Here is a 21,168-nt window from a genome sequence, read left to right on the forward strand (position 1 = left end):
AGCAGCTGGTTGGCTCTGCATGGATTAAACAAAATCTCTAAACTCCAGCTAGAATATCCAGTCGCTGCTCAGGCAGAAGGGAGGGAGAGACAGAGATAAATAGAAAAATAAGGGAGGGAAGGAAGTCGAAAGAGACAAGTTTTTCTCCTTCTTCCTGTCTTTTTTTTCTGACAGTAAAAGGCAATGAAATGTGGACAAACACCGCTTACTGTGCATGTTTCCTTCAAGTAGAAATTGTTTTATTCATATTGCTAATCTCTACATTCACCAGGCAACACTCACATTTATTTTAATCAACACTAACTTCCAATCATCTACTGAAACTCTGTCAGGCAAATCCATTTTAAAACAGAGCAGGTTTGTGTCACTAGTATTCAAACTTGTTATAAAGTGACTGATTTCATTTTGAAAATGCTCAACTGATGATCTGAGTGACAAAGTTCATTTATTTTCTTTTTGCAGACTAGCTATACGTCTACGGTAAAAGACAGAATTAGTTTAAAGGAATTGTTTAATGTGTGGGAACTATGCTTATTTGCATTTTTGATGAAGGCTAGATTAGAAGATTGATAACACTCTCATACCTGTAAATTTAGAAGCTAGAGCCAGAAGATGATTAGCTTAGCTTAGTGTAAAGACTGAAAGCAGTGGCAAATAGCTTGCGCTGTCCAAAAGGACACTAAATTTGACTAATTAACCTTATATCTAGTTTTTTAGGGAGTTACATGATATAACTATTTCACGGTTGGCTGCAGGTAACTTCCTAGAGTGAGCTAAGATCACCTCTTAGCTATAGCTTCATACTTAATGTTAGCACACATGGCATGAGAGTGGTATTGATCTTCTCATATAATCCACAAAATGTCAAAATATTCCTAGTCTAACTAGTCTTTCTTTGGAAGTAACACTTCAATTGTGGGAAACAGGCACAGAAGTTTTTGGGGTTCTTTTTACCTAGAAATGACTGTTTTAAATGTTTTATTTAACCACAGTTTGTACAACCAGCACTGTGACCTTTTGATACATGCTGACATTCAAAAAATAAACACGCAAAACATTTGTTTTCATGGACAAGATTAACAATAAAAAGAATGAGCCAATACACCAAGTAAAACTTTTTCCCAGAGAACCAAGAATCTACATATTTGCAACAGATGGCTGCATAATGCAAACACACATTGTAGAGACTGCTATCCAGTAAAAAAAACATCTTTATTTCTCTGTTGAAACAGTGACAGCATTCTTTATATTTTATACAAACCCCTGCTGTACAACCAACTGCCCTCTGTTGACAAATACAAATAAAACTTGAACATGAAGTTATTCACTGTAAGTGGACCAGCGCCAAAATACTCTCTTGCCGATAGGACATATTGTAAAATGGTTTTATTAAGGTTTTTATATTTTAGACACTTGATTCAATGGGTGAAGTTTAGATCGATTTCTTTTTTCTTTTGCTCTTTCTTACTTTCTTCCTCTGTCTCCATTTTTCTCGTTTATTAACTGAGTAAGCTGAGCATTAAACAGCTTCTAAAGGTCATACTTTGTGTCTTTATTCATTTTATTTCTGACGTGATGACATGAGCAATTCTCAAAGCAGTTTCCTCCCATGACGTTTATGGGAAGAGATTGTGTGCATATAATTTTTCCCTTCCTTTCTGTAAACAGAGAGATTGATGAATATCCTCTAAAATGAACACCACTGCCAACTGGAAATGACATATATAACACTTATTTCCTGAGAGGCGCATATCAATATGAATCCAGATGACTGTGATGTAACCATCATCCATGTAACCATCACACACACACCACCAGAGAGTCCTGAGACATTTTTTTAGAAAGGATAGACCGTAAATCAAATAGGAATCATATTCTGAATTTGGAGTTCAATCCAGCAACCAAATATCACAGCTCGAGTAAAACCTCTGATTTACTGACTGAATTGTATTCCAGTCACTTTGCTGGCAAACCTTTTTGTTTCTTACAACGTGGAACACTGAAACGTGTTGGAATGACTGAAGGTGTCCCCCGAAATGTTGGTGGGAACAGCTGTCGCCTGTGTGACAGTATATGGATTACTGGTTGTTTCCAAGAGCTAACTCTGAATTAAACTTTTGTCTGGAGATATTTAGATTGTATTTTTTAAACTGCAGTAAAAAGGTGTGATTCAAACCATATTTCAGCAAGATGATCTAGTTGCACTTAATTTGAATTCAAAACAGGGGAGTCAATCAAGTTACTGCTTGGAGTGAGCTGCCTGTCTGGTGTCACATTCTCACACAAAAGAATTGAACTAATGAAAGCACTAAATCACCACCACCTTTGAGAACAGACATGAGGACTGGCCCACACACATAGACATGGATAACCCCAAACCCAAACACTGTCGGTAAATGGACTTACTGAGTGTAGACTGTATGGAGACTCTGTACAACGTGGCACGTAGAAGGGGCTGCCATTGGACGCAAAGGCTGTTGGGACGTACCTGGTAGGTCGACAAACCAGAGACACCGAGGAACACTGGAGATAGAGAGACAGGAAGATAGGAACAACAAATTCAAACACGAAAAGTTTTAATTTGCTGTTGTGTGTCACTTTTGTTTGTGATCGTTTCTAAGGGATTACAGCTGTATGCATGTAATATGTTATAACAGATGTTTGACACAAGTGCCAAAAACTGTTTCTGATAAACCAAGGCACCTTTTCACATTTTCCAACCATAAACTTTTTCTCTTTCCTTATTGTCTCTTTTGTAACTTGTCTGGTAAATAGAGGGTTAGAGCGGCATAAAAGAGAAAAGAAAAACTTGAACATCTTCTTTTTGGGCTGCTGAAAAATTTACAGCGTACCATATAAAGTGGAAATGTTGTAAATCTATCTATACTGACAGTTACAGTTACAACACTCAGCTGCCTAGATGTTAAAGCAGATCACAAAGTAACAAAATTGGTCAGGCTTGGTGTTTCTCTGCATTGTGGAGAACCAACGACGCATGATGCAGCAAAATGCAAAACACCACAAGCAATTTGAATAGGTGAAGCTTGTTTAGTGGTGAGATTTCAGTGTACCATAGGCAACCTCTGTCTCTCTCTCGTTATCAGAATATGCTGATGGCACAAAATAAACTTGGCTCTGGCGCCAATAAATGGATATTTTAAACTGGGACCATATGGCAGATGACTTATTTTAAATACTTGTGAATAATGCATATTTCAACCCATAATTTCACTCAATGATATGCAAGGATACACACAACGCTCAAACACAAACATGCAAAATGCACACTACCATGTACAGACGTAAACACATGAATACGGACATATGTAATCATGTACAATGGCATATGTGTATACATGTGTACACACAATAAGTGATGTAAAACTGTGTCAGGCTGGCAGTGCAAAAAAACAAAACAATCAACTTAGCATGTTTGCACAGGAAAATGGCAGGTTCATAGCCGACATGAAGCTCTGCATTTGGTTTGATTGCCGTGATTGCACTGGCCAAACATTTTCTGCCCCCAATATACTGTTGACTAATATTATTGGTTTTAGTTTCCACCAAACTATCTTCTTTCTATTTCTGCCTGTTTCTCATCAAGTATTGCTTTGACAGTCTTTTCATTGTTGTGCTTATTCTACAAAGTTTCTTGAGCCAAAAATTGACCAAGCACCCTTCAGTGGTCCCAGGGTAAACACATTTTTATTGTACAATACAAACTGCATACAGCTTTATTTGGGTGAAACAGTTTAATTTCATTCAATGGCCCTCAAGGTGCCAATAATTACCTTTTTTATGCTACATGCTAGTATGTGTAATTTATTGGTGTAAACACGCCAGCTGGCTCCCATGGTAAGGATGCAATGAATGCAGTGTACCTAGGGAAATATGTTACTGTAGCTCCCTTATTAGGATGAGAAATGACTCAAGGCATCCCCCTGAATAAATCAGCGTTCCTCCAGTGGAAAGTACAAATATGGACAATGAATTTAAATACGCCCTGTGTAATATGGGAAAATCTGATGAGCCTGAAATTCATCAGGAAACTGTGAATTGCTTTTGTCTGACAGAGATGTGATAGGACTAGAAAAGTGTGGGAGGAGAGTATCTGAAAATACAAAAATATAGATAAAGTTATTGGACATACATATTATTTTGCACTGTATGTATAGAAATTAGGCTTATGAAGAGCCAAGAAAGTCTCACTACATTTGGTGAAGTGGACATTAAAAGGCGCAAACTTCAAGTGCCACATTGACATTTAAATGTGGAAGGCTGATAAATTTACATGTCAATGCCTCGTATTTTATCTTTATATTCCCATGAAAGCGTCTGAGTTGTCACTCATCCTACAGTTGGATGATTAAAGAACAGTTTAAGGATAGCCTATCACTGGAGCACAAATTAATATAAAAAATGTGAAGTGATGATCCCTCTACATTTACTTGTTCAATTTTATTTCTCAACATTTGTATAAAAAAGAATGCTACAGCAGTTTTTTGAAAACCACACACAGAAGAACATGTTGGGTGATGGATAGTGACACAGCACTCTTCTGAGAGCCTGCCAGAATAGGTTCAAAGAGTGAATGCATACATACATGCATGCACACATATCTCTTCACTACAGACACTTTCCTCTCTCGCTCTCTACTAATAGTCAATATCGCTCTCTCACTCTCTCTCTCTCACTTCCTCCTTCTCTGACAGTCTATTTGTTTTAGATGTGAGACACTTTCAAGCCTGCATTAGATCTTACTGCACCTCCTGATACCAACTCTTGATGCAAAAAGAATTTTTCTCATTGGCTGACTTGGAAATATTAATATCCCTCTGTCTTCTATTTGTCTGTTTGCTAAAGTCTCAATGGAAATTAGAGTGTATGGTATCAGCAGGCAGTTAATATGCATGTTGTTCCTTTCCCATTTTCCTTAAACTAGTTTGCTTTTCTGCTGCTGCTGTTACTGTTTTCTGTGCTTCCTCCTTCTAATAGTCACAAAAAGTAAAAAAAAAAAAAAACTTAAGGTGATGTTGACATTCCCATTAGGGCTCGTTTTGGAATGACTGATGTTGAAATTTGATATGACTTTCCAAAAGTAAATCAGGTTATCATCAGTGACAGCTCAATTTAAAATTACATTTAGAATGTCACTTTCATAAACCTTTTTTTATTATTATTGACCTCAGCAAACTCTCAGCGAAAATTGAGATAGCCTCATCTATTTACAGTCATGCCAATACAATATCAACAGGGCCAAGTGAGGAAGTCAGTGAAGACATTTCTATGAAGCAAAACATGATAAGTTTAATTCCACAACCAGATATCATATTCACCATTTAACACCTCTAACAACAAAGTGTGAGTGATCTTTATAGATGTATAATGAGAATGCTTACATGTTTTGGCATTCACTAGCAACGGTTCACTTTGTCCTGTAGGGTAGGAAGCCGTCACTTGAACACTGTACTCCGTCCCACTTAGTAGATTCAGAAGCATCATGGAGTTCACATCTTCACCCACTGTTGTCTCCAAAACTGGTCCTGGAACTTTGAAAGACACACACATGTATACATGAGCACAGACAGGAAGGACAGAGGAGAACAGAGATTGATAGGAGTTATTCTTGTTAAGAAAACACGCTGCAAATCAAATCCAGTTTACCGTGATTTGTATCTTTAAAAAAAATATTTCAATCTTTACAAAAACATTATATCACATTTAGAATTAAAACCTGTTACCTGAGATAGTATTACATTTTCCGAACACATCGGTTAATTATAATCCTTCAAACTTTTTCTTATGTAGCTAAAGTTAAAAGTGAACACATACATAGCCAGCATGGATATGTTGATGGCTTAAAGGGAACATTTCCCACGTTTATGTGGATGTTCATGTTCGCAGCTGCAAAATCTGTTGTTCTTCCTGCATCTAGTGGCGTCATTTGACGTGACAGTGATGTAGTTGGAGGCTAGGAGGAACTACAAGCTATTCCATCTGTTATTTCTCTAGGTAGCCAGGAGACGTGATCTAGCGAATCATGCATAGAATGTTAGGGATAATGAATGCAGGCTGCGGCTGCAGTAGGGAGGATATTGCCAGCGGGGGTCCTCCATCATCTGAGCTGCCGAGAGCAAACGTCGACTGGTGGTACCTTTGCTCAAATTGCCCTCCAATGCCAACAGAAACAAAATCATTGTCCTACAATGAATGTCAGCGTGGGCATTTTTAGTTGGATGCTGTCGTTGGCGCCAACCCCAAGACAGCCTGTGTGTGCGTTACTATTCATGAAAATGTTACTCCTCACTTGAACAGAGGTGCTGGAGACCTTGATCAGGATCCTGAAGACAAACTGTAAAGCACAACCAAGACCAGCAGGGCTGAGGACCATTGGGTGAGTATTTTTGTCACCTAATGCTATTGTAAGCTTTTGTGTTGATTTGCCTTATTAGCAAAGTGAATTTAAGTTAGATGTTGTTTATTGTGTAATGCACTGCTATTGACAATGTGGAAAATAATAAAGAGTTGTTGCCGTCTTGATTCATGGTGGTTCAGACTCAGAGCCTTTGTGGGTTTTTTTATTACTTGCTTTAAGTATAGGCACATCTCATAACCCTTGGCTACACTATGTTTTGGCTGGGAGTCAGTAGCCTGCGTGTAATGCAGCCACTGCTTGCTCCACAAGCAGGAGCAAGCTCAGCTTTCTCCATAAAAATAGCACGCACTGAGGAATTTATTGCTTCAATTGACTACATTCACCATCAACACTAATTGGACGTCCACATAATAGGGTCACATCTTACATTTTCCCTCATCATACTTATGAATTGAGACTAAATCGCACTGCAATACAAAAACAATGTCCTTTCTCTATTTTCCTGTTTTCTACACTTTTGCTTGGGACATACAGCTCTAGTTTCAGTCTTTTAACATGATTCATTGTATGGAGCCAACTTTAACACTGGCTTAATTAGCTAGCCAGCTACAACTGATAAAATAAGGGAGTTGTAATTTCAGCTGCCAAAATGAAAGGTCGCCATGCAAGAAATGAGAAGATGCTTCTGTCTACCTCTGCCTGAAATCAAGAACTCATTGTTAAAAAAAATTGTAAAACTTTGAAAGGTAAATCTGTTTCCATTATCAGTGTAAACAACATCACAATCTTTGCATAAATATACACACACCTGCACAAATATACATTCATGCACACATTCATAGCCTTACTGTACTGTGGCAGTGTTTCCCTCCCTGCAGGAGCTGGCTGTACTAAACTAAGTTACCCAGAGGTAAACACACACGCACACACACACACACACACACACACACACACACACACACACACACACACACACGCCACTAAAAAAAAACAAAGAAAAAATAATCAAAAACTTCTATCAATTCAGCATTTCCAAACAACTAGTGCTTTACAAAGCAATAATCCTGCATACAATAAGGTACTAAATCTAAAAAAAGAAAAAAAAAACAATACAAGAAGAAAAGTAAAAAACAGATAAATAAAGGAGGAGCAGCAATTATCTTTACAAAACACCACCCACTGGAACATTGTTTAATAGAAAACAGACTGTGTGTATGTGTATATGTGCATGTGTTTGTGGAGGTATGAGTGCATTTTATGTATTTGCCTGATTAAGTGGGTTTAAGTTTATATTAAGTATATTGTATCTGTATGTGTGTAGGCATTTCCACACATACACACACTTTTACCAACATGCTCACAGTGAAAACAGCAGTCTGGTGAAATTAGTTTTCTTTCAACCTAATACAGAAAGTCAAATTAATGCAGCCTGTCTGTTTGAAGCTGGGTCCTCAAAGACACAGTAATTGTGTTTAGATGACTAAAAACAGACATGGAAACTAAAAAGACTGGAGCCTCATCTTGGAAGGATAAAACAATTAGCACTAGAGAAGCAGTAGAACAGTGAAAATGGGCTTTTGAGGATGCTTCAAGACAATGAATGAAAGAAGAAGGGTAATATTATATTTCAGATCTTGATCGCTGAGGTTTTCTCTGAAGCCTCAGGCGTCTTGTTAAAAAGAAAAAGTTAGAAGTCACCATCAGGAAAGCTTTGAGAGCAGTTTGTTTTTCAGCTACTTTGGGCCTGTCACAGGTTTGTTGCTGGTGGGTCATAACAAAAACTGATTAGTATGTTTGGACGAGCCTGTGTCCCAAGGCAAAACACACACTACATACAAAAAATGCTCTTATGTTTGACATCTAACAGCTGTGTTCAATGTGTGTGTGTGTGTGTGTGTGTGTGTGTGTGTGTGTGTGTGTGTGTGTGTGTGTGTGTGTGTCCTATAGTATACATAAAGGTGTACCTGTATGAGATAGAAACTCTGTGACTTAAATACCTATCAAAAATCATAATAAGACAAAAACACTGAAGGAAAATCTCCATAATCCCAACATTTTACAGGTCATCCCTAAAGGCTTATTTTGTGATTACTGTTTGATAATACAAATAATGTTAGGATTAGCATTAGTTTCTGCCTTTGTGTGAGTGTGTGTGTGCGTGTACCATAGATGGGCTGGTACACAATCCTGTAACCCATTGTAGGCGACTGAGGTGGATCCCAGGTGACCCTGAAGCGATTGTACCACTCCTCTGACACGCGTAGGTTTCCAGGAGAGAGGAGGGGCACTGCCAAACCACAAACAACATCACAATATAAGGGCTTTTCAGAACGTGACTAAAAGGTGCCCTATCAAGTTTGTATGTAAACAAACAAGTTACTTTCAGTGTTAATGCATTGTGTCTAACAAACGTGTCATGTGCTTTTCCTTCCTCATAAAACAATTGCAAAGTATTTATAATCCTGCAATGTTAACATCCATGTTTACTATCTTACAGTCCACTTCGGCCCTGCCTTTACTGGCACATTGCAGCAGATCTTACCACCACCTGTTGATCAGTGGAATAGTGTGAAACAATTGGTACGACTCTTTACCGAGTACAAGAGAACGCAAAAACTACACAAGAAGTTTGCCTCAATGAAATACAGCCAAATTGGCAAATTTATGATTTATGTCAGTCTTAATTAAGTAAAGAACAGCACAGCGGAAACTACATATCATATTAATTATTGAACAAAGCAGCCAATTATGATCAAAGTATCAATACCCAAAGAAGTTAAATTTACGATATGAACAGGAAAACAGAAAATATTCCTCAATTTTGCTTTAAAAAATCTTTTAACAATTATTCAATAAAGAATCCGTCTGAGGCATTTGATTGCATCTTTTCCAGCTTGACAGTTTTTAATCCTGCACTACAGACACATTTTGATCAGTACCACAAAAATATCAAGGTTCGACATGACTTTTGTTCGTTGTTTTTGTTCACAATTTAAAGTAAGCACGGCAATCTGTATATAGTTTGTTGATATATGGTTTGATTATATCCTTTTCAACAATCAGTGAAATATGAATCATAATAACATTATTTGTTTAAACAGTAAAAGGTTTGGTTACATTTGAGTTATAACGTTATATATAAGGTTGTACATTTCTACAGACCCTGATTTAGGAGAGAAGTCAGTTTTCCTCCATCAGGAAATAGAGAATCATGTCTCACTGTACATCAAGTATGGCTTGGCTCTGACTTACGACTGTGCTGCTTTCCAAGCTGAGAAGAGATTTTTATTTGCATTGTGGCTAGTTATCAAAGTATCCTCATCTAATAATGACATATTTCGTCTGACATTTCAATTCTCTGTACAACAAGGAGACAATCACTACTGCTCATAAGAGGTAATCAAGAGAATGGTTGAGAAAATCCATTAGTGCTGGGCAAAATATTTAAATTGTCTCATTAAGTAAAGGAGCTGCTGTAATTATGAACGGCCTTCATTAAGACAATTAAGAATGCATCAGTATTCGTCATCGCTTTTATTCATATATTCCTTCTGGAGCGTAAATTATCATAAAATGAATGCAATGCAAATGAACATTCTGCTCGCTGCAATAAAATTAATTTTCATTAGCTTTCTGTTTTGTCAGATGTGTTCTCATAAAAGAGGAACTGCATCTTTGTAAAATGAAGATTGAGAAACCCAGAGTTGACCCTTTTGGATAATAATTCATATGAGTGTGTGTGTGTGTGTGTGTGTGTGTGTGTGTGTGTGTGTGTGTGTGTGTGTGTGTGTGTGTGTGTGTGTGTAAGGCTTACATGTGGCACCCAGCACAGAGACACTGATGCCGTCTTGTCCGTCGGTGTACACCGGTGTGACTGTCACTTTGTACTGGGTGTCTGATAGTAAAGGCTGAAGCACTGCTCTCATCTGAACACCAGGAACTAACACCTAAACACACACACACACACACACACACATATATAGATTAAGGGCAAATTTGAAGGTGTAGTACAGGGAACTGTAATCAATGATGAGTTCTGCTCACTTGGGACTAAACTGCACACTAACTAACTAACACACAAGGGGAATAGAATCAAAAACGCACACGCGTGCGTTCGATCACCCACACACCCCAGGATACATGCACCATATAGCAGACTACACACAGATTCTGTTGCTCTTCTCTGCTGGCTTATAGGGACATTTAGAGGCAAAGATTAAGGCCAGGCTTAACTAGGTGAGACAGAAAGTGTTTGTAAAATGCTACGTATACCTTCAGGGATCTGAACCAACTGTTCAAGAATTCTGCTCACTTCAGTTTTGTCAATAAAGTCCTTTGAGGCCAACAGTGAGGCAAAAAAGAGCAGAGAAAAAAACCCATTAGGTTACTGCTGTGTTTCAATTTATAAGTGTTGAAGTTTGTTCTTTCTCTGCGTCTTTGTTTAAGTTCTAAAAGGCTTCCTTTGTATAAATTAGGTTTTTCTTTGTCAAAAAATGTCATACAAAGTTCCCTGCAAAAGTAATATTTGTTATACTGACACTAAGAAAAAAAAACAGATGGCTGCTTTTGACCACCTATTAGCGTATAATGTTTGCTCAGTTTTCATGGAACTAGAGATGTTTCAACTTTTCTCCATGTTGGATTAACAGTTGAAGTTTACAGTTCATTTATTCAACATCTGCTTTTTTGTGACAACTGAGCAAACTATCAGCTGAAGAAGATTCGTGAGGTATGTCCAAAATACAAGTCAACTTTCTCCTGCTTCTTATTAAACAAACTTTTTTTGTAAACCATTATTTGATACGCACATCAGAAAGGCTTCTAATTTCCATCTGTCTGCTTTATAAAGCACAACGCTAACAATAGCAGGGCGATTAACTTTTCTCTCCCTCGCTAACAGCACTGATCCCCAGCCAATTGTTGGCCTGCATGTGTGTCAGAGAGGGAGAGAGGGAGAGGGGGTGTGGCAGAGGCACAGAGAGAGGAAGAGAGTAAAAATGTGTGTCAAATGAAGGCCAGGCGAATGAGATGGAAGGAGATGTCCATTCTGGCTGTGGTGCTGAAACGCCTGCCAGTGTCAAAACAGGAAGGCACACACATACAAACATTTTAAATACATAAATAATCAAATAAACACACAACAAGCTTATGAAACACAAAAAGTTGATGGTGTCTCCTTTGCCCTCTACCTGTCTCTCACACGCATCCACATCAAAACACCAAAACTTTCAAGAGGAGGCACAACCTGAAACGACCTTTAGCTATCAGCCAGCGGACAGCTTTAAGCCTTTCTCCCATTTTGTTTAGCTATTGTTCCTTTTCCACCTCCCTTTGTTTCTTTTGCTCTTTTCTCTGCTGCCCTCCATCTCTGCATCCAGTGAGGTAAATGGCTGCTGAAAAGATAATGGAATGTCTTCTGGCTTGGCCTGGCCTCTCCATCTTCTACAGCTCTGACACCACATTGGGAAATTAAAACAGGGGGCAGGGGAAGAGAGCGCGAGGAGAGGAAAGTAAGGGGAGGTGGCGAGAGAGAAGACAGGAAGGAGGGAAAACAGAAAAACAAAGAGATAGAGGGACAGATGGAGAGAGAAAGTGTTGTGGTGTGTGTGCGTGTGCGTGTGCGTGTGTGTGTGTGTGTGTGTGTGTGTGTGTGTGTGTGTGTGTGTGTGTGCATGCATCAGCGATCAGGGTCAGTACATGGCACTGAGCTCAAGGGCTCTTACCACAGATAGAGGAATCCGGACGGAGAAGCTGAGTGGACCGGGACTAAAAGTGTAATCAGTTTTTTGATTGGAGCAGATGACCCGACACTGACCGTTGCAGTGCCATCGAGTTGGCTGGAGGTGTGAAATAACAAGGATCTCCTCCAAATACAACTCCAGTGCTGTCTGTTCCATATAATCCATGTTCACAACTCACAAGGGAAGACATTTGTGTGTGTGTATACGTGCATGTGTGTGAGAGCTACAACAAAAGTAGCAGAGGAACATAAGAAGGGAGATTGTATTTTGCTTATAAAAGAGAGAAATAATACAAATCTGAAAACTCTCACTGCACAAAACGATAGATCCACTACGGAAAATGTCCTGAGACCTCTAAATCTGAACTTAATTATTTGTGAATGATTGATTTTTACAGTTAAAGCTCACAACTTGATCAACTCACAGACTCCTCTTGGTGGTTGCCCCTGAGGCCGGCGTAGGAGACCCTGTAGCTTTCCACATGGGGGTCTTCCAGCTCCCACGATGCCACCATGCTCTGGGTGGTCTCGTCACTCAGCAGAAGGTTTCTCACAGCCAGACGTGCCACTGTGACAGCACATCAACAACAGTGACTTTAGGATTTGTAATATGCCAATATGCTCAGAATGCTTTGACATGCAGGATGATACATTTGAATCTGACCCAGATGGAGCGTTGTTTTTCTCAGGAACACTAGAGATTAGATTAGAGTTTGAAACAACACAAGGCGTTTGTGTCTCATTAGTCTTGATAACAGCTTTAAACCAAGACTTGTTTGAAGCCTGGGTGGATGAAATCAGTGTGAGGGCTCCATAATGCAGGTAACTCGCTGTCTTTGAGCTGGCCTCTGTAAGTTGTGATTTTTTTATAGAAGCACTTGGAGTTTTGAGCAAAGCAAATGTGATTTTTTTTTAAAGTTTCCAGTGAGCAGGGAATTAAATAAAGTGTGTTTGTTGTTTGTTGCCTTTTTTACATTTTCACAGCCCTGAGTGGAGAAGCTGCTGTGACTGGATTAGTTGTAGGCTAGCCTGTTCCTCATATGAAACATAATCCAGATGGTATCCAGGTCGCCTCAGAGATAATGAAGTTTGAACTATAGACTCTGGGTGAAGCCAACCTTGGTAAGTACACTTATAAAAACATAAAACATCTTTTAAACTTTTTTCATAAAGTGAATCCTGCTGGAGAACGCAATCCAGGTTTCAATTTTGCATTCTCAACCTTATTCAGAACCGACAGTAGAGCTTTTCTGAGCTCTCCATGAGTGTGTTTACATGGACACGAATAACCCGTTTATGAGGCTTATCCCGGTTATGATCATATTCCAGATATGGCATTTACATGAGAACTGGGAAATTGGTTAGATCGTTATTATTATTCCTGTGACATATGGATGATAAATACTAGTAACACGTTTACTGATTACTTCATTTTATTTGTGCAAGATGTGATGTTTACAAAAAATATAACCAGAGTCAAGAGCGACAGTAAATATTAAACACTACGCCGTACATTTACTACCACTTGACAACTACTTCTTTGCTCCGATCGCCAACAGATGTCTGCAATCAACTCATCCGCCTCTCTCGCCCTCTCTCTCAACCACACACACAGCAGCGGATGAAGATACGCAGTATTAAAACAACTCAGTTTTCAGACTTTCGCTGCCGCCATTGTTTGTATTTCTGTTATGTCACTTGGCTGAAATCGCGCCTATACAGATCGGTGGCGGCGCTGAATAACCGGGATAAAGTGTATACATCCAACAGTATCCCAGTTTATTTTATAACACTCCAACTAGCATATCTGGGTTTCTCATAAATGGGATAAGGACTTGTCCATGTTTCTCATTAACAGAATATGGTGTTCAGATGCTTAAACACATAAACAATATACTCCAAAAATGTATCATACACGGTTATTCATGTCCATGTAAATGGTTCAGTTATTCTGATTTTGTTTCCAGAAACTAAATGAGCAACCAAGACCAAAACTCTGCTAAGGGAACTTTCAAGGATTTTGGATGCACTTTGACAACATCAGCATATCCTGGAAACTAGTAGAGCCTTTCATATTTCTACGGCAGTAGACTTTCTTGACAGATGCCTTAGCGTGAATCGTGACTAAAATGTGTCCAGCCTCTTTGAATGCATAGTTTTTTTAAAGCAAGTACCACTTGAACTTAGCTTGCTGCCCACTGGACACAGTCAAACAACATTGTTGAATAAAATATAGGAACATACATACATACAGTACATAGTACATTTCATTGCACAATTTTAATCCAACATGTAATACCTTTACAAGTTAGTGCTTGGCCATTATTATACATGTCCAACATTGAGTGTGATGCTTCGGACACTTTTTGTCCTGACATTTTGGAATTTTACACAAAAGCAATTTGGACACCTCTTACCTGTGGTTGTGGTAGCAATCGTTGTTGTCTCGGCCACTGGGAAAATACAAATCAGATAATTTGATTAAACCTCTCATCAACGACTCTCTGCATCAATAACTACAGTAATTAGACAGAAATACAAAACAAAACATTGACGGGAAAATTGATTTTCTTCTTCTGAGATAAGCTGCAACAAAAAAAATCAATGCAAATTGGCGAATGCAGAGTCACGCTTTGAACTAAAGAAATGTTAATTTTATGATCCTAAAAGGCAGATGTGATTGGACTGGTGTGTTATTCTCAGCAGACAGTGGCACTTTAGTGAAGAGGGTTAGAGAGGTGACTAACATCAGTGAAACAAGGGGATTTGACTGTAGGAAACTGCCCTTGTCTCTTTCTCTTGTCTCTGAAAAAAGTTTTTAGATTCTAACTTTTCTCAAGTATCGTATAGATAACACAAATACTATAACTAATGTCACTTACATGTAGTCTCTATAACAGAAACGGTATCACTCTCGGATTCATCTTTGAAAACAGCCATCAACAAAACTTCGTACTCAGTCGATGGACTCAGACCAGTCAGGGTGTATCTGTTATCAATCCCGCTCAAGATCACCTACAAAAGAGAAACACACATACAAATCTTGATTTCATATTACATTTGACTTCCAAAAATATCTAAAAAAAAAGTTGAGCTCCTGCTGTTTTATAATCTATTTTCAACCGTTCATGTTTGGTCAACACATTATATAAGAAACTTGTTATTTAATCGTCATGTCACACTTTTTGAGTACAGATCTCTGTAGTACCAACAGTCCAGAACTTGACTGGGTATTAGGAGAAAATATTCAACAAACAAGATAAATCAAATCAGTTCTTCCCATGTTGTATTACTTTTTGTGTTTCACAGTGAGCTGTTAACACTTAGGTCACCTTCTTGTGTTGTGTACTTGCATTTGGAAGAAAATAAATAGGAAGAATTTCCTAAGTTACCCTCAAGATGGGAGAACATTTTGGGCATTGACCAACAGTCTGACAATATTATTTATACTCTAAGTAAAACACCAGACTTTCAAAACCAAGGTCGTCACCAACTTTTAGTAGAGAAAGCTGCTGAAAACATAAAATAACAAATCGCCTCGTTGCTCGTAATTTCAGGAGAGCAAAACAGCAGGAAATGGTGGTTCATATTTTCAGTTCTTGTATGTGGGTTTGGTTGTAATACTGTATTAAATAAGTTATGTATTGTAAAAAATGCATCACTTGAAATCCACTCCTCATTTAAATGTATTTACTATACTCTTTGTTATGTTAAACAAGAACTACATTTGAATAAGGCCATTGTAGGACTTACAAAGATGATCAACACACTATGAGTAATTCAGAAATGTGTGGTTGGCCCTGAATATAACGCAGGAGTCCAAACGACCACTACAATTTGTCCAACACAAAAATGAGTCAGACCCCAAGGTGAACACAAAGAGGTCATCAAAAGTACAGCTTGCCTCCACGGAGAGCAACATTAGAATTTGAATTTACTGTTAATGACTTAATAACCATATTATGTGAGGGAATTTCTTTCTTTACAGAGCCCTTTGAGGCACAATTAAATGCAAATTTCAGCATAGGGATGGGCCATTTGTGCCATCCCAGAAGGAAGTTCATCTTTAGTGATTCATTCTCTTGCTTTTCTTTTTACATTTCCTTGCATTGATTGAGATACATTTCCTTATTTTACAGCAATCCCCTCTGTGGTATTTGCCTGATTAAAGAGGAGTATCAAACAAATATTTTATTGATTAACAAACAGTATAAAAATACCCCAAATCTACTCTCAAAAAAGGTATGAGGATGCTAAAAAAACAAATGCATCCAAAGGAAATGGCATGATCAACAATGATACAATTTACTCTTCTCATGGAGATCTAGATTATCACAATGTTCTGCTGAATCTTTCATTCTGTTTGTGTGTCTGTGTGGCTCTATTATGTGTTATCTCCTTTCAGATATAACGATACAAAGTGGTGGTGTGTGTGTGTGTGTGTGTGTGTGTGTGTGTGTGTGTGTGTGTGTGTGTGTGTGTGTCTGTGTGTGTGTATGTGCGCATATGTAGAGTATGTGGGTGAGAGACAGAGAAAAGCTGCATGTATCTCTGTGCTGGTAGAATTACCAGCCCACCTCTCCAACTCCCCAGAGTGTTATTTTCAGCTCTGATGACTCTCAGCTAAACACACAGATACACAGACACAGACACACAACATGCACACAGAAATACACACACACTCTAAGAGACCTAAGGGCTCTATCGCGACTGCCCAGCTGTCTCTAAAACCCAGATCATGGAAATAAAACACCCAAGCCATTAATTTCTAGATTTATTCAGCCTTTATGTATACTCAGCCATGCCAGGGGTTTTACCAGCTACCAGTAGTGTAGTTAAGCTTATATGTGGGTCGATAGAGAACCGGCTCCCCCATTATCTAAGCATATAGAGTGCAGCCACTTCTTCCTCTGGAAATAGAGATAACACGTAGACCAGTGGCTAAATGAAAAATCTAATCATAAATTGGTGTAATTTCTGTCAGCTTGAGGATGTGAAAATACACATTTGCTGCTAGCTCACAGCTGTGCCAAGGACTTAGACTTAAAGATTCATGCCTATAGTGTTGTCCACATGATCTGTGAGGATGACCTTCCCTGTCACATTTCAGTTATTGTGGGAAACACAACTTCAAGAAAACTGTTTCTAAAACAAACCCCTTCACATAGCACATTTCATTGGTACTGACCTCCTTTGTGTCGCCACCTGTGAACGGTGCCCAGGAGAGTCTGTAGAGGACGATGTCATTGGCTGAGTGATCCCAGCTGACCTGGAAGCTGTCTGTGCCGACATTATTGGAGCGTAGATGCAAAGGACCAGGAACTGGAGCTAAGAGGTAGCGAAAGCTTTTACTTTTTAGCCTTTTCTTCATTTTTTCTTCTTTTCAAATTGTCATTTGCATACCATTTCTAATAATGTTATGGTTTCCCATAAGTTTTGGGGATATTTCACAGTGTTCTGCACTAGTTTATTCTCATGATACCTCCCCCTAAGCAGCACATGCCCTGCATTACTAGGCATAGAAAAGAACTGACTAAAGGAAGCTTAGTTGGCACTGCAACTGCACTGCTTGATGCAACGTTCATGGATATGTTGCTGAAACAGTTACTGCTGCAGTGAAACCACACTTATCATGATGGTTTTAAATGCTAATACAAACTAGCTTTCGTTGTCATTGCATATTTGATTCCCCAAATACCTACAATAACTAAACATCGACTGTGGTTGGACCAAGCCAGAATAAGAATCAAGCTGTGAGTCACTGGAACATGACAAAAAACATGTGACAGTTAAAATACCGTATATGCACTACTATGCAACAAATAGTGTGCTAAAAGCCTTATAACCATTGTTGTGGAAAGCTTGCTTCAGTTTGGAACATGGTGCAATCCCTGACCAGGATATAACTGCTGCTTTCCTAACTGCAGGGGCTAATTTATTGCATATTTTTAAACTGTTTGTTCAGCAATTATCTGAACTTACAACAACACTTTCGGTGTGAACTCTACCATGCAGTTTCCCATCATTTCCCACACCTCCACTCAAAAACCTCAAAAGTGATATCACATTGTGTGTCTGTTCATGAAGCTCCCTTTCTTGAAACCTGGTCCATTGAACAAAGCTGGCCAGAAGATAAATAAAAATCTGCATGGGCCCTTAGAGTGAGTAGTTTAATAGTTGCTTGCCAGAAATACATTTCTTTCAGCTGACTCAGCACTGGAGCCCAACTGCTTGTTGCTTAAAGGGATATTCCTACAAATCAATATCAGTTAGTGTGACGGAGTAGTAAGGGACAGCAAAATGACCTTTTAATGCGTCTGGGCTATTATGCCGAGGTGTAAATGAGATGGGCACACCGCCAAAATAGCAGAAGGACCAGTAGGGGTAATAAAATTCAACACTGTTTGGCACTAAGAAAGAAATGATTTGCCTTCTAATGGTATTAGTACAACTATTTTCAGGAAATTGAGACAAAAATGTCCTTAGCAGAGATGGGGATAGGGAAATGTCGAAAGACAAATGCTGAAGACAAATTGGACTACATTGAAAAACAAATGAACAAATCTACTTGAGAACTAACTAACAAACTACAGTATCTTCTATTGTGTTCTTACAATCAAAAAGTGACTTACTGGTAGTGAATCCGTCTGTGAGTGCCTCAGATTGGCCCTCATTGTACAGGGCAAAGATGGCCACTGAGTACTCCATCAGAGACGTCAACTCACTGAGGTCGTACGAGTTATCTGGACCCACCTCCACCTGCACAACACGGAGCGACACATGACATATCCACACAAAAAACACATTATGCTTATACAAAAATAGAATCGTTCAATCACAGTCGGCTGAAAGACCACAAATCCACTAAAACCTGTTAATTGCAGAGCTTCCTTGTACAGTAACAGTAACGCCATGGCAATTTTCTACTGTACATGCAAGTCTTAAGAGTTTATCCAACTTACGCTCATGCACACTTGCACAAACACAAACATACACATTACTCCTGTGTAATTTTCCAAGATGATTTATATCAGTGCTCAAAACTGATTTTAGTCTGACCTTTTCACTAGGAACAAACCCTATAATTACTCTCCTCTTTGTTCTATCCTTTCTTCCTCTTTTTTCACTTTTTCTCATCTCTTCTCATTAAGAGACAGACGCTCACAGATACAAATGTTGTCAAATATAATCATACCATAAAAATACGTCTTAAAAACATAAAATCATGCGTGTGTCACACGCACCTCCTCCGTGACTAGTCCATCTGTCTTGACCCACATGATGCGGTAACCTTTAACTTCTTTGGGCACAGGGTCCCAGCTGATGTGGGCGGAGTTGTGAGTGATGTCAGAGAACTGGAGGTTGCTGGGGGGACTCAGTGGTACTGAGATAGAGAGAGGGAGCGTTAACAAGTGTTCGATTTGATTGAATTTTAGACTTTGAAAGAGAAGACATTGGGTGCATCTCAAGTCTCTTAATTGCATACACATTTCCCTCACTTGTGTCTTTTCTTTGCATCTTAGTCACTCCCACCAGGAATGCATAAAGAAATGCAAGGAAACCATGCGAGGGGAGAGGAAACAAGGAAATATGTTTCTAGAGAAATGAGATGTTCTTTGCTCTGCAGCGTTTTGTGAAGCAACGTCCATTTCTGATGATGGCGGCCGCCTATCACAGCTGGACCCGCTGTCAGTCGATTTTAACAGCTGTAGAGATTTCTGATGGAGTTTGTGTCTGTTCATATGACCGCTGTACATTTGCTAATAAAGACAGTTACCATCACTGTCAGAGCAGCAGTGTTTTTTCTCTATAGCCTGTTACCTGTTTAACAAACTGCATGGTGTATTTATACTGTGTTCTGTGTCCTGCTAATAAGTGCAGGATCAATTTCTACTGGCAGAATGAGTTAATATTATCTATTCATTATTTACGAATGTATGTATTGAAATTATGAATGTGAAGTAATTGTTAAATAACCCAGAATATAATGATGGTGTCATTTGAACCCTAGAAAGTATTTATGATGCTAAATGTTTCGGGAAAAGTTTAAATGATTCCTCTCATCAAACCCGACGCTCAGGAATTATCAGCCTCACGTGACTGAATGAAAATTATGATAAATGATGTAAAAGGTGTCTCCCTCTGACTTTAATTCTATCCATAATAAAAGTTATTGGGGGAAATAACAGATCTTGAAAAGACAAATCTTTCAAGAGAAATCGAGAGAAAGTTGTTTGTGGTCCTTTTGTCATTCAGACAAAGGGTGCTCTCATGTATTCTCACTCATGTCTCCTCAAAGATCCCTCCTCGCTCCTCGAAATGACAAATAAGAGACTTGGGATGTGTCCGATCCCTACCTCTGCAAAGGGCTGTTTGTGGCCTAAGATTTCTTTTTACAGTTAAGATTAGAATTCAATTTAGGTCAATGTTAGGATAAAGGTTCAGAAAGATGGCCCTCAGTTAAAAAATGGTATGTGTGTACATGTACATTACTCACATGTAGATTTCTGGTTTGTAATAGGGTCACTAGACTCCTCCCCATACATGGCATAAACAGTGACGGTGTATTCAGTGCGAGGGGTCAATCCATCCAGCTCCAGCTCTGTCACTGCATCCGACACCTTGACCTGGGGAAAAAAACACAAATGCACACATTACAGCATTTAAAAGAAAACTTAAGACTCTCAGCTACCAAGTTGCTGTTTAAAACTGAATTGAACAAGCATTTATCTTATATTTTTTCCTCTTTTTCTCTCTGTTCCTGTCTTTCACTACCTCCTTCTCGTCTAAGTCTCCATCATCTGTAAGCGGTGCATACAGCAGCATGTAGCCAGAAACTCCATCCACACTGTCCCATCTCGCTTTCATGGTGCTGTGAGTCACATCTAACAGGTGGAGGGTCGTCACTGTGGGAAGGGCCACTACATACACACAACAACACACAGACAACACAGTTCAACCAAGGAGGAATCATACTAATAAACCAAGTCTTTTCAGTTTGTCTTTGTCAAAAGCATTGCCTTGTCTTCCAGGATGCTTTTATCTTCATGTA

At 38.9% G+C, this 21,168-nt stretch overlaps 1 protein-coding gene across 2 annotated transcripts in view; it reads right to left on the bottom strand.

The window, feature by feature from the left end:
• col14a1a (collagen, type XIV, alpha 1a) overlaps positions 1-21,168 on the bottom strand; it is a 128,796-nt gene that overhangs the window by 65,153 nt on the left and 42,475 nt on the right. For both annotated transcript variants that reach the window (XM_068735801.1, XM_068735800.1), the window contains 12 exons: positions 20,892-21,037; positions 20,614-20,743; positions 19,361-19,500; positions 18,749-18,875; positions 17,305-17,444; positions 14,999-15,131; positions 14,534-14,569; positions 12,542-12,684; positions 10,191-10,323; positions 8,541-8,663; positions 5,400-5,549; positions 2,407-2,523 (listed from right to left, as the gene is read on the bottom strand). In XM_068735801.1, the coding sequence (XP_068591902.1) occupies positions 2,407-2,523; positions 5,400-5,549; positions 8,541-8,663; positions 10,191-10,323; positions 12,542-12,684; positions 14,534-14,569; positions 14,999-15,131; positions 17,305-17,444; positions 18,749-18,875; positions 19,361-19,500; positions 20,614-20,743; positions 20,892-21,037 (1,518 nt within the window). The remainder of the gene's footprint in view (positions 1-2,406; positions 2,524-5,399; positions 5,550-8,540; positions 8,664-10,190; positions 10,324-12,541; positions 12,685-14,533; positions 14,570-14,998; positions 15,132-17,304; positions 17,445-18,748; positions 18,876-19,360; positions 19,501-20,613; positions 20,744-20,891; positions 21,038-21,168) is intronic.

The sequence above is a fragment of the Cebidichthys violaceus genome, unplaced genomic scaffold (assembly GCF_023349555.1).
Source record: "Cebidichthys violaceus isolate CVI_PGR_0920_01 unplaced genomic scaffold, fCebVio1.0.p SCAF_7, whole genome shotgun sequence".
NCBI classification, from domain to species: Eukaryota; Metazoa; Chordata; class Actinopteri; order Perciformes; family Stichaeidae; genus Cebidichthys; species Cebidichthys violaceus.